At 36.1% G+C, this 16,495-nt stretch overlaps 1 protein-coding gene across 1 annotated transcript in view; it reads left to right on the forward strand.

Annotated features, from left to right (window-relative positions):
- Window positions 1-392: 392 nt before the first annotated feature.
- Window positions 393-16,495, forward strand: part of LOC142615631 (intermembrane lipid transfer protein VPS13) — a 71,857-nt gene continuing 55,754 nt past the window's right edge. The window contains exons 1-11 of the mRNA XM_075788371.1: window positions 393-520; window positions 798-943; window positions 1,967-2,053; window positions 3,062-3,174; window positions 3,403-3,496; window positions 11,127-11,164; window positions 11,260-11,328; window positions 12,121-12,182; window positions 12,876-13,083; window positions 15,245-15,313; window positions 15,417-15,496. Of these exons, the coding sequence (XP_075644486.1) occupies window positions 847-943; window positions 1,967-2,053; window positions 3,062-3,174; window positions 3,403-3,496; window positions 11,127-11,164; window positions 11,260-11,328; window positions 12,121-12,182; window positions 12,876-13,083; window positions 15,245-15,313; window positions 15,417-15,496 (917 nt within the window). The 5' untranslated portion in view covers window positions 393-520; window positions 798-846. The remainder of the gene's footprint in view (window positions 521-797; window positions 944-1,966; window positions 2,054-3,061; window positions 3,175-3,402; window positions 3,497-11,126; window positions 11,165-11,259; window positions 11,329-12,120; window positions 12,183-12,875; window positions 13,084-15,244; window positions 15,314-15,416; window positions 15,497-16,495) is intronic.

A 16,495-nucleotide genomic window follows, 5' to 3' on the forward strand; every position in this document is an offset into this window, starting at 1 on the left:
GGTCGCGCGCCCAGCCGCGCCTTGAGACCCAGGCCACCGCGCGCCCAGGTCGCACGGCCTGGGCGCGCGACCCAGGCCAGCCCAAGTCGCGCGGACCTGGGCGCGTGCTGCCTGGTCCGTTTTTTTTTTTTTTTTTTTTTTTTTTTTTTGTGGAGTTCAAATTTCATCTGGCTTGTAAATCGATTGTTAGAGACTCGATTTCCAAGTAGTCACCACGTGGAAAAAATGCCACATCAGACAGAAACAGACCATAAAAATCGAGCATTAAAGACTCGATTTATAGTCCCAAAATCGAGTCTTTTAAACTCGAGATGCTAGTAAAAAATATAGTTTGTAAAACTTAACTACTAACTATATTGTTTGAAAATTAATGCTATTTTAATATTTTCTCCGAAACAGAGTCTTATAGAATAGAGTGTGTTATGTCGCTCAAACAGAGTCTTAAGAACGCCACCCCCTTTGCCTTTGGACTTTCTTAACTTCTCTCTCTCTCTCTCACTATTTTTCGACTCTTCTCTGGGTAACCTCTCTCTCTCTCTCTCTCTAAATTATATAGATATATTTCTTTTATTTATTGTTTGAAACAAACCATTTTTTTGTTGTTGATACACGCTATCTATCAATTGAAGTACTTATAAAATCTCTGTCTCTGTCTCTGCGTGCGTGTGTTTCTTGTGGGCACAGTTCTCTTTTGTCAATTTCGGCTTATCTGTATGTATGCAAGTGTGTACCTATGTTAATTCATGTATATCCCTCTTCTTCCTCAGTGTGATTATTATTATTATTATTATTATTAGGTGATTCTGATTTTATGGTGTGAGAAAAGAGAGAAACTACGACCCAGCAATGTTTGAGAAAGTATTTCGGCAACTTCTGTTGGGATATATTGGTCGATACATCAAAGATATCCCCATTGATCAGCTTAAAATCGACATTTGGAAAGGTATTCTTTCTTTTTCTCCATTTTACATTTACTTCTATTTCAATCTCAATTTTAAACTGTACTTGGTTTTTCTTGTGGACAAAGCAATATCACATTTTGGGACACTTCTTCAGCATATTTGGAACATATTGGCATTTGCATTTGCATTAGCATTAGCATAAACGGCCTAGCCCGTCAGGGGTGAATGAATTCTCCTTGGATTACATGGCAACTGGTTCTAGCCTGGGGGGTCAGTTGCTTGTAGGTTTTACTAGCTAGAGGCGAGTTCAAAGGGCCCTTTTTTAGAAAAAAGTTTTCTACTTTAACGAGAGAAAAATACTGGCCCTTGTCAGGGGTGAGTGCTCTTGGATTACCCAATAATTGGTTTTGGCAAGTGGGTTAGTTGCCCGTAGGTTTTACTGGCTAGAGGCGAGTTTAGAGGACTTTTTTTAGAAAAAAGTTTTCTACTTTATTACACGAGAAAAAATATTAATGCTCTTGGATTACCCAATAATTGGTTTTGGTGAGTGGGGTTAGTTGCCCGTAGGTTTTAGTTACTGGCTAGAGGCGAGGCCAGGGGGCTCTTCTTTAGAAAAGTTGTCTACTTTATCAAACGAGAAAAAAATATTAGGCATTTGGGTTGTTTAGGTGATCATTATTGTAAAATGAACTCTTGTAATTTTCTATCTCCATTTGGGAGTTTACTACAGTATGCTTTTATTGGAATAAAAATCTGCTGTCTCATACACTTATCAAAAAAAAAAAAAAATCTGCTGTCTCATTCCAAGTGTAACTCCTACTTTAAGCTCCATCGATTTCAGTTTATTTTATTTTATTTTTTATTGTATATACTTACTGCTTCATTTGGGGGTTTACTATGATACGTTTTTATTGTATATTACTACCACGTATCCAGAGAATAGTGCAAACGTTGAAATACCATTTGTATATTCCTGCTTTATTTGAGTATATTCTTGTATCACCTGAAAAAATATTGTTATCTAGTTTATATCCATTAATATTAGAAATCTTCTTCTTGTGTAGGAAAAGTATTCTCATTGGAATTAGAAAATGTAGAGCTTAATCTTGAAGCCTTCGATTATCTCCAGTTGCCTTTTGCCCTAAAGCAAGGTATTGTAACCTCCTCCTCTTACCATCACAGTATCGCATTTATAATTAAATGTATTTCAAATTGGGAACTGAAGTATGTTATTTTATTTATTTATTTATTTTTTTAATGTCAAGTTGAGTATTTGAATGAAGATGAATGCATTTGGAAGGGAATAAGTCTTCTTCCGTGAGGGCATTTTGGTGGTTTTCGATCAAAGTTATCAGTGGGACATTAAAAATGAAATAAGAGTTTAGAGAATAATATTTACTCAAATTGAGGAGATTTCAATGGTTTTATAATGGAGGTAGCAGTGAGAGAAAAAAGATTAAAAAAAGGGAAAGGCAGATGTATGAAATTGCAGTTAAAAGGAAGTAGATTGAGGGTGGCAAATATTTTGAGATGTGACTTGGTTGCAAAGTAATTGCAAACCTACTTTTTTAATGCATCTGCTGGCTAATTAGATTTTAAGTGGCAGGTAACATATTTGGAATATTGGACTGAAATGCATTTAAAACCTTTAATTAACCTAGAAACAGCTCCTCATGCCTTCTACATAATTTTAATTACCAATATAAAAATAGCTTTTTATGTGTTTTAATTTTTGGTTTGATGTTTGATGTGGTGTATAAGGAGGGAGTGAAGACATAGAGAGGACTATGCCTGACCTCAAATTATTTTTCTTTAGAACCTTATTGGATTAGATGTCAGTTTTACATAGTCTATCTTTATGTTTAGTTATTAATTGATAGATTCATGTAATTTGTGTTATTGATTGTATGGTCCCTAGTGGTATACTCCCTGTATACGTGGGTGACTCAATTTTTCTGATATCAATAAAGATTGCATTACTTCTCATTTTTTTTGAGGCTCAAATGGAAGGTAAATGGTAGTATATATATGTTAGCTATCGTTCTTTCAGCCTTCCTGATGTATATGTTCTAATTTTTTTTAAATTTTTCCTTAGCAAAGCTTCTTGCAACTTGTACTAGCCATTTGTAATTACATCTAACCATGGATTTCTTTTTTAGGTCGGGTTGGTAAGTTGAGCATTAATATTCCATGGACAATGCTTGGCCGAGAATCCATCATTATTACGTTAGAGGATGTATTTATTTGTGCATCCCAGCGGGATGATCAAGAGGTATTCCACGTTTTTGTTGAAAAAGAAGGCTCTTTTTTACAACATGGGGAAAAATAGAAGCCTTGATGTTAGATGAAATACTATGTTTCTTATTAGCTTCTAAGTTCCGAAATAAAGTACTAAAAAAAATCTCAAGGAAGATGTTAATTTATTTAAAATTTATGGGGCTAGTTACTCTTATTTTTAAAATAAAATTCTTATGGGGCAGTCATTTTTCCTTTGTGGCAGTGGAATTTGGATGAAGTCGAAAAAAGAGAATTAGCTGGAAAAAAGGCTAAACTTGCTGCAGCAGAGCTGGCAAAATTATCGAGACGTGTATTTGGTGAGCTATTTAACTTTCAGTCTCAAGTTTCCATAATTATTTGGTTCTTATAGATATGGTACCACATCCAATTTATCATCGGGTGTTTTAAGGAATCAAAAGTGGAGCTTAAGCTAATTTTTTAAAAATTCTTTGTATGATTGGATGACTACATTTAGTGGCCATTTCCTTTTCTAATTTACCCAAGTTTCTAGATTTTTGTACTTTTAACTGACTTCTTGCCTTTAAGTAAAGCATTCTGTGTACTTGTTTGTAGTATTTTATTTTTAAATAATTTTTTACATACCTATCGAAAAATTATTTGGTTTGTATAAATGTGATACCACATTAATATTTTCTTTTTTAGTTACTTAATACAATTGGATGCATACATCATACAAAACAATGTTATTAATTCCATTCCGTTCCAGCCGGAACGGCTGAAATTTCTCGTGCCGGTGTGCAATCCAGAATGGTACTACCACCCATTCCACCTCGGGTCAAATTCCGGCCTGTTTCGGGGTGTTTTGGCCGTTCTAGTCAATTCCAGTCAATTTTGGGTAAGGATGACAATTTAGATCCGACTCGTGAATACCCGGTTCGGCCTGACCCTAATGGGCCGGATTTTACCCACCCTAATAAAGAATAGGGTTGGGTATGGGTTTTAAAAAAAAAACCCAAAGCGGGTCCGGGTCGGGTCCAAATTTTATCAAAAAAATTCCGAAACCCGGCCCGGACCCGGTTATATTCCTAATTACTAAAGTACCCCGTTATATATATTTCTCTATAAACCCTAACACTTAACACTTCAGTCTTCAGCTCACACCTCAGCCGCCTCTCATCTCAAGTCCGGACTCAGCTCTTCTCTCACTCTCACTCACTCTCAATCTCACTTGCACTCACTCTCAATCGGACTCAGTTTCACTTCACCAATTTCTTCTCTCACACTCTCACTCTCACTCTCAATCTCTCTCTCACTCTCAATCATTCTCTATGATCGCAAGGCTTTGAATTTATATCGAATCGATTGCATTTCGTTCCGATTTGAAACTGTAATTCTCTACTTTTCTTTGAATTTCTAGTTAATTTTTTGTTGTTTTTATCTCAATGATCATTTGCCTTTAGTGTTTTAGTGTATTTTTTGAGGATGTCGAATCATTTTAGTTGCACTTAATTGTGATTTGATTTTCGTTAGGCCTGGCTCTATTTGGTTACCGAGAAAGTGTGAGAAAAAAGAGGAATCGTTAGAGTTTTGATAGATTGCATTTTCAGCATTAACTCCGAGATTAGTTCTTTAGCTCTGTTCGATTTTTTGCTTTTTGGAATAGTTTGATTGAGTAAAATTTCCTTGAGTTTGGAGTTAATTATTCGTTGCTTTGATTCAATTCTCATGTATTTTTTTGGTTTTTAGTTTGATTTTGAGGTTTTTGAATAATTTTAGTTACTAAATTGTGACTAGATTTTCGTTAGGGCTCTGTTTAGGCTTCAATTTATTATTATTATTATTATTATTATTATTATTATTATTTTTATTTTTCGGTTGGGCCACCATTTGGGCCGTGGATTGGGCCCAAATCTGGTTGGCCTAAATGGGGCCCGCGGGCCCTGCAAAGCCCGGCGGGGCGGGTCTGGGCCTCGGGAAAAAAATCCGTTTAATAAACGGGCCAGGTTCGGGCTGCGGGTCCAGGTCCACAGATTGGGTCGGGTTTGGGTATGAAAAAACCCGACCCGTTGCCATTCCTAATTTCGGGTGGAATGGAATTTCTGCCGGTATTGGTTTTGCCTTAAAAAACAATTATCCTGCAACTACATTGTTTTACATCTCAAATCAGATGTTCACAGATCCATTCACACATGTAAAGCTTTTAACATTTGAGTTTCAAAATAGTTTTGTGGGTGGCAGACAGATACTTGACTCAGTTCTTATTGCCAATGAGTGTGTTGATAGTTGAGTGAAGAGAAAGATTCCGGGGGTTATTTGTAAGCTAGACATTGAAAAAGCTTATGATCATGTGAATTGGGAGGCTTTACTAGATCTATTGAAGAAAATGAGCTTTGGGGAGAAGTGGTGTAGATGGATTCGCACTTGTATATCAACAGTCCAGTTCTCTATTTTGGTTAATGGGGCTCCAACAGACTTTTTTGGGAGCACGAGGGGACTAAGACAAGGGGACTCGCTATCTTCTATGTTGTTTTTGGTTACGATGGAGGTTTTTAGCAGGATGTTGAAAAGAGTTGAAGGTGCTGGCTTGGTCAGTGGTTTTAAGGCTGAGTGTAGACGGGGTGAAGGGGAATGTGTCTCACATCTTTTGTTTGCGGATGATACTATTCTGTTTTGTGATGTGGATGTGGAGCAGATCCTACATGTTCAAATGCTACTACTTTGTTTTCAGGCTGTGACAGGATTGGAGGTTAATGTCTTGAAGAGTGAGATGGTTCCAATAGGGGAGGTTAATAACGTGCATGCCTTGGCTGAGATTTTGAGTTGTAGGATTGGGACTTTGCCTATGACCTATCTTGGTATGCCGTTGGGGGCTTCCCATAAGTCCCCTACTATTTGGAATTCTATCTTGGAGAAAATTGAGTGGAAGTTGGCTGGGTGGAAGAAGCTGTATTTGTCAAAAGGCGGAAGACTGACGTTGCTTAAGAGTACGTTATCTAGTCTTCCTACTTACTATTTATCTCGTTTTACCATCCATTTGCATGTGGCTAATAAGATTGAGAAGTTGCAAGGGGATTTCTTGTGGGGGGATTCGAAGGCACATTTGATGGGGTGGGATAAGGTGTGTGCCCCTATGGCGAATGGTTGATTGTGTGGTTAGAACGAAATTGTCGTTCCTTTGAGGATCTTGAGAAGACGTTGGGTGAGTTAAAGGTTTTATGCCAACGTAGTCTTTAAGTGTGGTCTCGTTGTTGGGGTTTTACTAATTGTTATTTTCTCTCTGAGTTTATGTTTTTCTTTAGCTTAGTTTCCTGATTTCTCTTATTGTTGTGCTGTTTGCCTTTTTTTTCTTGTTGTTCATCATCATGAACAACTTGTACTTTTCCTTTTTTTTTCTCATTTATAATAGTTTTCTAATTACCTATAAAAAAAAAAAAGGAAAATGGTTATGGCGGTTTGGGGTTGAGGAAACACGACTTTGGAGAAGGTTTGTAGCTTTGAAGTTTGGGGAAGAGTGGGGGGGGGGGGGATGGTCTTCCAAGCTGGGTAGGGGTGTACATGGGTGTGGTTAATGGAGAAGTATCCGGAAAGGTTGGAAGGTTTTTAGCAAAAATATTTGGTTTGAGTTTGGGGTGGGGGATAGAGTGAAGTTTTGGACAGATCGGTGGTGTGGGGATTTACCACTCCAATTGTTCTTCACGGTAGTGTATGGGATTACTACTAATAGACAGGCATCTGTGGCCTCTGTCTCTTGAACGGTTGGGGATTGAGGCATGGAGAAGTTGGAATGTTCGTTTAATTAGGGAACCAAATGATTGGGAGATGGGTGTTATGGATGAATTCCTTCGTACCTTGGGATCTAATTTACCTCAAACTAAGAATGAAGACCGTATGAGATGGAAGTTGACGAAGAATGGAGATTTTGACATCCACTCGTTCTATAAAAAGCTATGTGGTCCCTTGCCTATTATCTTTCCTTGGAAAGGTATTTGGAAGGTTAAGGCTTCTTGGCGTGTTTTTTTTCTTTGTTTGGACTGCAACTTGGGATAAGATTCTTACAGTCGACAATTTGCGGGGTAGAGGCCTTGATTTTGTCGACTGGTGCATTATGTGTCGTTGTAATGGAGAGACAGTGGATCATTTGCTACTCCATTGTGAAAAAGCTTCTCGGTTGTGGGGCTTGGTTTTTAGATCTTTTGGGATTTCATGGGTCTTGCTAAAATCGGTTGCAGATACTCTTTTTGGTTGGTGGAATTGGTTTGAAAAACACTCTTCTAGCATTTGGAATTTAACTCCCTTGTGCCTAATGTGGTGTATATTGAGGGAGCGAAATCGGCGAACTTTTGAGGACATGGACAAATCCGATGACCAGTTACTTGGTTCTTTTAGTGGTTCTCTTTTTGATTGGTCTGGGGCTTGGGGACTCACCTCTAGTGATTCTCTCCCTTTGTTCCTTAGTTCTCTTCTTTGTAATTAGCTTTTTTTGTCTGTTTGTTTCTTTTTCTGTACTCATTGTTTTGTCTTATACTTTTTCTCATGAGGTAGCTTTTTGAATATACATTTTTCTTACTTATCAAAAATTTTTTTTTTTTGACAAGATCTAAAGCTTTAAATTCAGAAGAAAATAATCACAACCCAAAAAGAAATTAAGAAGAGAGAGGGATATTAACAACAATGGCAGTGTCCAACCTTCATTTGCATGCTCGATCTTTTCTTTTCCCTTTTCATTTTTGGCTTTATTTTCTTTCTGCATTTCATTTTTTCGTTTGCTTGTCTTCGCGTCTCGGCAAACCTTTAGAGTGCTAAGAGCTTGAGACTTTTTTCTTCGCTAAGCTGAATGCTAAGAACCTGAGACTAGTTATTTCTTAACAATAGTTATCTGGTTTGGTAAAGTTTTTAATGGCTCCTACTTCCAAGATATAATTGTCTTTTAGTGAAATCTGAAAATTATTATTTTATTTGATTTTTGAATGGTGTGATGGGTTATTACTTATGAGTATCTACCTGCCTATTGAAGTACATTAGATACAGAGTGTGGCGTGGAGTTTTCTTTATCACACAATGTGAGGGCATTAATTTATTATAATAATAAGTATGAAAAAAAAATTTATATATATTTTTAATTTTTTTTAAGAACCCTGAAACACCTTGAAACAGTATGCTGAAACAGGCTGGTACTGAAATATTCAGTTCCATTGGACAAATCGAAACTGAATTAATAACATTGATTCAAAGAAATTATTGGCCATATATAAATTTTAGTTTTTGATTATCACACAAAGTAACAAACCAAAAGGCAATGCCAATATGAGAGAGAGAGAGAGAGAGAGAGAGAGAGTTACACATGCAGTGAGGGACAAATTGATAATTTATGAAAAAGGAAGGTTTGGATGTTGCATTGGTGCTATATGTGCAAATGTAATGGTGAATTGGTTGACCATCACTTTTTGCATTGTTCGATTGCTATGGATCTGTGGTCTATGGTATTTGGAGTAAGTTGGGCTATGCCGCAATCTGTTGTGGGGCTTCTAGCTTGTTGGCAAGGTAGGTTTGGTTGTCATCGAAATGACCATATTTGGTTAATTGTTTCCCATTTCTTAATGTGGTGTCTTTGGAGGGAGAAAAATAGTAAGTGTTTTGAAAATAGTGAGAGATTCATACTAGACCTCAAGTTATTTTTCTTTAGAAGTTTATTAGATTAGTTGGCTGCTATGTGAAACCAACTTTTCTTGATTTCCTTGATTCTTGTAGTATTTGTACTTGAATTGTTGACCTCTTTTACACTCCCTGTGTATTAGGGTGTTCCATTTTTTATATCAACAAAACTTATTACTTATCAAAAAAATGCAGTGGGACAAATTTAGGGCTGTAAAACACGAGCCAAGCTAGAGCTCATCACCAAACAAGATTTTATGTTCAAGCTTGGCTCATTTTCTTGTCGAGCAAGCTCGAACCTGCTCATGAGCTACTTGATTAACTTATTATTTTCCTAAATATTGTGAAACCATGACTAAAATGTTTTACCTATTCACAATTCGATGAATTTTTACTACAAATAGATACTTTTAGACAAGTATACATTTAAAAATATAATATTATATATAGTTAAATCAAACCCTTACGTTCATGAGCTTATTCATCAACACATTATTATGATTGAGTTTGGTTTGTTTAATAATCGAGCCTAAACTTAAGGCTTGACCTTGGCTTGTTATTGAAATAAATGAACATGAACAAGCTTTTTCTTGAGCCAAGTTCGAGCTATTCATAAATGGCTTGGTATATTTACAATCCTATAGGGGATGAAAAAATGTGGAAGAAGACCAAAAATCACATTAGTAGAAGTGATAAAAAAATGACATGTCAATTAAGGAAGTAACAGAGAGTTTGACTTTAGATAGAAAATAATAGAGGAAAAGAATGCATGTAGCCAACCCTATCTAATTTGTTGAGGATTCATAGCGTACTTCAAAAATTTTGGACTAAGGCTAAGGCGCATGCACTTGATGGCTGTTGAATCCACGACCTCTCCCTCCAACCTACGTTGACAAGGGAGGAGGTGATATCTGTGTTAGAGCTCATTGGCAACAACTTACAAGAAATTAAGCTAACCTAAATGCCAAATATATAGACTGATCAACTAAATAAGACACATACTAATATAATAAGACTTGTGGTGTTGAACATCAACATACCATGTTAGGAACCTAGTGGTTCCTAATGGGATTGGATGAGAATTGTAGGGGAATGTATGAGAATTGTAGGGAAATTAACTTAGTTTGAGGTAGTCACCCTCTATAGAGAAATGTTAAGAGAGAGAGAATGGAAATGCACTAAGCAATCAATTGGTTTATTTTTCAATGATGAAAATGTGATTACAAGTAGGTATTTATAAAACCATAAAACTACTCTATTGGCTCACATGGCCTTATCCTAATTGTCCTATTATTCTCAATGTGCTTCAATAATTCCAATATGTGTTAAATGTGATTAAAATTCTTGGAATTATAACTAACTAACCAACTAAATTACTAAATTCAACATTACAACAATTATTGTCTATATACCTATAGGGGTTCCTAATATTTCCTTCCTCTTCAAAACACTTTGCCCACAAGGTGTTGTTGTGAAATGACACCTTTATGAGGGGAAATCGGCCACTAACCATACTCCAAAGCACCTTGAAGATTGAACACACCAACTACTTCCAAGCACTTTGCCACAACCCATAGTTTGATACCAAATGTTGTAAATCCATGGGTAAAATTCACCCTTGAAAATCGGTTTGCAAGGGGAGGGTGACTAAAAGCTTATAAACACATTGTACTTAATCTATGTGGGACACTAGGATCATAACATACAACCATGCTCCATGGCCGATGTCCACGGCGGCTCACTCTAGCGACACTGACCCGATGGCAACCCTTTCTCTTTTGGTGGCTCCACTCATCTATCAGTTATTTAATCTAGCCTCTTGGTCGCCCCTTCCGGGATCCAACCACAAAACCGCATCTCATTTGATCCCATACTTAATGAGTTACACCCAATTATTCTGGTTGGTTCCGATACCAAATGTTGCAAATCCATGGGCAGAACTCACCCTTGAAAACTGACTTGCAAGGGGAGAGTGTCCAAGAGCGTATAAACACATAATTAAGCTTATACTTAATTCATGTGGGATACTAGGATTATAACACACTACCAGCAGTTACTAGGTTTATGAAAATACTCTCGACCCACACAGGAAATCCAAATGTAGAATAAACTAAAATAATAATGACCTAATTAACTACCTTGAACACCTAGTCTTTAACCAAAAAGGCTTCTTGAATGTCCTAGGGTGCTTGCTTTGCTCTTAGGCTTCCCAAAAGAGTACTTTATGCTAATGCACCTTAGGAGAGGACATGATAATGTGAGCTTTTCTTTGGAAATAGTTTCTCAATGTAGTTTTGACATTCGGTTCTTATCTGTTGTTTCATTTTTCTGCAGATAATCAGGCTGGGTTTAGTTCATACATTACTGCAAAGGTGACATTACTTTTGGTCTGATTGTTATTTCTTTTTCCACTTAGACTGAAATTTTGTCTGTTCATATTTATGATATCTTTTATTTTCCACCTTAGATTCTTGACAGCATCCGAGTCACCATCAGAAATTTTCATGTTGTGTACCAGGATACGCAGAATGACTTGGTAAATCTATTTCTTTGACATATTCCCTGTTCGTTCACTTTACCTTTTGGGGTGCATTTTTTATTTTTTATAGTTCAATTGTTACAATTGGGGGGGGGGGGGGGGAATTTGAACCCACCCAATCCTCTTTATAAAGGAGACCAGACAATGCCATTGGGCTACAAGGCTCTTGGCTACCTTTTTGGTTATAAGTCATATATTAGTTTCATTAGTGGATTTATTGGAGCAATATTATTGTTTTGTTTAAATGTGACCATTTAAATTGCTAGTTTCAGCATTGATTGCTCTTTGCATATATATATATATATATATATATATATATATATGTAGTTAAAAGTTGGGTTGAGAATTTGAATCTTCTTGATTAAGTGTTGAGATTTGTTTTATTTTGTTGCAGTACCATAGTTTATGTCAACTATAACAACTTCTGTCTAGTTCAATGTTAGTGTCTCCATATTACGATTTGGATCTGCAGGCTGTATTTAGCATATAGGTAGTGTATACATAGACCTGTTATTTATCAACAACTTTCATATATATAATAAAAGAAAAAAAAGATTTATCTCATATTTCTTGTTATGAAACATGGAAGCAATTGAAGGTGAGGTTGATGGTGCACATTTATTTATTTAGTTATTTTTTATTTTAAAGAAAACAAATAGCAGGACTGAATTGTAGCTCAACAATCTTATTTGTATATTTAAATGGAAGTGAACCTTTATAAATTACCATTCTGACTAGCTCTTCTTGATTAATCATGTACAATTTTTTCTGTTCGAAAATGTTTCCCAGGAACATATTACTTTGGGTTTAAAGCTTTCCAGCTTGACGATTATGAAGCAAAATCCTGTTTGGTAATTTTTTCATTTCTTATGTTTTCTGGTAGTTGTATCATTTATTTAAGACTCTAACATTCACCTGACCGAACAGTATAGTGAGGAACCAGGCTATTTGACTATTTCTGTTACTGAAATTGCTGATAAGTCCTACTCTAGAATTCATGAATTTATTTATTTATTGATAAATTGGAATTCATGGATTTAAATTTAGCTCCATTCTTTGTGTTTGTCTAGTGCTATGGCTTATACATAAAGATTAGAATGTTGGATCTGAAGTATTTTTGAAAAAAGTGTCAATGAAACTCCCTAATTTCTTTTTTTGATGTGCATATTGGTTACCTTTGCTTTAGCCGCCCTAGTTTTGTATTCTAGTTTTGAAGTTCTCTTAATTTCATCACTTTGTTTCTTCTTTCGCTCTTTCTTTATTTATTTTAATCTTAGGAAAAGACTAGGGATGCCACCCACGAGGGTTTGGGTGGAATGGTCAGGGGTAGTGGACAAATTCCACTCCAACTAGGAGCGCCCTGTTTCAATTCCTCATGACATACCCTCACTTTCCTGATACCTGGGGTTTACTCTCCATGGGTTGGGCCTTAGTGAGGTTCCATGATATATTTTATGGATGGCTGGGAATCTTTTATAGTTTCATGATATGTGCTTAGTATTAGTGTTAATTGGCAGTTAATTTTATTGTTCTCCAAATGTCAGGTCATATAATGAATTGGTAAGGGGGGACCAAGTCAACAAAATTGTGGAGATTATTGGTTTGGAAATTTATTGCCGCACATTTCATGGAACAATGGACTTGATGACTCTGGAAAATGCTGGAAACTCCAAATTACGGGGAAGTGAAGAATCTGGAGGGAAGAATTGTGACTCCTTATTGGCACCTTGTGATGTGTCATTGTCTCTCTTGGTATGCAAATTTGACTTACAATCTTTCATTCACTATATTTTTGTCCATTTTGTAATTTTGAGCCATGGTTGTGACTTGGACTTTAGAAGATTGTTTTTGGCTTTGTGATTTGGTTGTTGAATGCCTTATTGTTGGACATGTATCTGTTTAGGTGGTTTTAGATATCCTTGCAGTCCTGTTGTTCCTTTTTTCGTTGGATATGTTCCTCTTAAGTGGTTTTAGACATCCTTGCAGTCCTATTTTTCCTTTTTTTGGAGGACATTAATTTTATTTTATATGACTGCTTTTTTGTTGTTATACTTCATGTGTCTGTGGTAGACAGCCTATTCAAGGCACAGTAAGAAGTTGGGTGTCCAGACTTGATGCAGTAGCATTTCAAACTGATCTTAGCTTAAAATTCTTGGAACTGTTTGTGGTTTTTCCTTTTCTGACATATCTCTATATAATTTTGTTATTTACTACTAAATTTGAAGTTGTTTGCTTTATTTCCTTTTGTATCAGATTATTAGTTTCTCCTTGATCAATTTGCTTGAAATTGGTCCACTTGGTTGCAGAAGTGGAGGTGATGGTTAGGATACTCTATGGAGGGGTAGTTTGGTGTTTGACATTAGTGTTTCTCTTATTTATGTTTTTCAAGTTGCCTTTGAGACTATTCTTAGTGGTCAAATCTTGGTTTTGATTACAATATTTTTATTTGAAATATGTTTTGATTCTTGTAGCATAATGCAGTAACTGGCAAAAAAGCAAAAGAAAAAGAAAAGGATAAAAATTACTGAGATAAGGTAGGACAACCAATGCTATAGAAGCCAAAGGTTAAAATAAGACCTTGAGATATCAAAATGGCAAACAGTTTGCTGCTTGCTTCATTTAGCGGCTCTCTTTTTGATTGGTCTAAGGCTTGGGGACTCACATCTAATGATTCTATCCCTGTGTTCCTTAGCTCTCTCCTCTGTAATTAAGTTTCTTTGAATTTTTGTTTTTCTCTCTTTTGTACTCTTTGTTTTGCTTTATGCTTTTTCTGACTAGAGCAGTTTTTTGAATATACATCTTTCTTACTTATCAAAAAAAAAAAAAAAATGGCAAATAGTTTGATAACAATGGAAACATGACTTGTTTGATACCCCTGTAGTGAATAATAATGCCCATGGTATAGAAATCTGCGCTCTCTCCCACAAGAAAGTAATCAATGATTGAGGGCCTGCTTGTGTGTCTGAGTTGGGGGTAAGGCATGGGGTTGATTTCTTATGATGGCTGATGTATATAGGGCACAAGTGGGTGGTGTTGGGGAGTATAAGATGCGACGGAAGTTCAGAAGTTCCTATGTTTAGTTGGATGGATGGACAGATTGTTCTTTCATATGGACTTCGAACCACTTCTAAGGTCCCTTTCTTTGTTTGGAACACAGCCCTAGATTGCTACTTAACTGCTGATAACTTGTAAAAACAGAACGCTGTTCGTTATATTCTTTTTTGCTATTTATATGTTTAGAAGGGATGGATAATTCATGGATCATTTGCTACTTTCATTGATCATTGCACGGAATCTTTGCTCCTCAGTCTTTTCTTTTGTTAAGTTCATTAGGTTATGCCTGAGTCTTTGGTTGACTTGTTGGTTTCGTGGCTTATAAAGTTTGAATGGGAAAGAGCCTAGTTGTTTGGGGAGCAATTTCTTATTGTTTGATGTGGTCTGTATGGCTGCAGAGTAATAACATGCATTTCAACGTGGATTCTCTATAGGCCTTTACATGGTTTCTTAATCTCTCTTTTAGATTTAATTGACATTCTTAACTTAATAATTTTATATGCAATCATCATTTTTTCCTTTTCATGGGTAGTGCCATTGAGTATACTTCCTCTGTATGTAGGTTGCCCCCATTTGGGGATATCAGTTGAACTTTGGTACATAAGAAAACAAAAGGCCAAGGTTGTGGCACCATAAAGTAGTTGTTTGAGGGTGAGGTTGCGGGTTCAAAACCAATTGATTGTGTGTCTAACTTATTGATAAAAAAAAGAGCCGCTTTGTTCAATTGGGAAATATTGACATTTTATTTTTGTTTTTTCTTCTTTCCTTTCTTTAAAAGAAGTTCATTTCTCATTATATAAAAAATATATTGATAATTATTTTTTGTATTGATGATACTAAAGTTTGTTCTTTTATGTAGGTTAACAGATCAGGAAAGCTTGATAACAATGCACCACAATATTCTATGACTGCTGAGTTAACTGGCTTGGTTGGTTTTTAATTTTTTTTTTCTAAATTTTAATTAGAAAAAGCTTACAATAATTCTAATTGGCATTTTATTCTTTGTAATATGCACTTTCTGATTTTATTAGGTCATATCGTTGAATGAGGTTCAGTTGCAGCAAATTTTGGTGTTGTGGGATTATTTAGGCACATGTCATTTGAGAGAGAGGTAAGTTCATTATTTCATTTATATTGTTTTCTGTATTACATTTTTGTAATAATTTTATTGAGAAGTTATTCAGTATGGATTGTCTATCTTAACAGTTTAAATTGGAATTTTTTTTCTTTATTTAGATTTTTGCTTTTAGCTGGCATCACTGCAAAATTTTTATTTGACTTGATTTGCTTACGATTGGTTTGACATCTTATGTTGGTTTTGGTATTATGACATATGATTTGTTTTAAAAAAATGTATGATATAGTTAGTGGATGTACCTGTCACATTTCCCTGCTGCTTATGAAGAAGCTCTGTGAATTGCCATGTTTAAGGACAGCACCTGCTTCAAGTTTCAGTGGGTAACTGCTCTTAAGCAAAAGATAAATTGGAAGTTCCCTTCTAATAGAGAAAGCATATGAGACAGTCCCTAGTGAAATACACAACAACTTGTTTTTGACAAGTAAGGAATTCTATTAAAATAATTAGGCTAGGAATGAGGAAGAGGAGCTGAGGTTTAGCAGATTGTCGAAGTATTTTTTTTCGTTCAGGGAAGGTGATTTCGCTTACACCCTCCAACGGAGCTCCAATTCTTTTGGCTGTTTTCTACTGTTGACTGAACTTAAAGTTGGCGGGTCTAGGAGGTCCATTATTAGTCCAGTAGGTAGAGCAAAGAATGGATGGAGGATTTTTGGGTTAGAGTTAAGGAAGATATTGGAACTTGAAAACCACGCGAAAGGTGGTACTGGGCAGTCAAAATTTGTGGCTCAGCCCCATAAGGATAACTCAGGGACCCAACTTTCTAAATCCTTTGCCGATATGGTGCGTGGGAATGAGGTGCAGGTCAGAGGTAGAAAACAGTCAGAGAAGCAAAACCTAGTACTTAAACAAAAAATGTTGACAGAAGCGCTGGTGACCTCGCCAGGTTCGATGACTCTAGAAGGTAGTGTTGTGGGTTCTTGGCGCAGTACAAAGGAGTTTAACTTTGGAAGCCCAAATCCGGTAGGAAGTAAA

Source organism: Castanea sativa, chromosome 11, assembly GCF_040712315.1.
Source record: "Castanea sativa cultivar Marrone di Chiusa Pesio chromosome 11, ASM4071231v1".
Taxonomy (NCBI): Eukaryota; Viridiplantae; Streptophyta; class Magnoliopsida; order Fagales; family Fagaceae; genus Castanea; species Castanea sativa.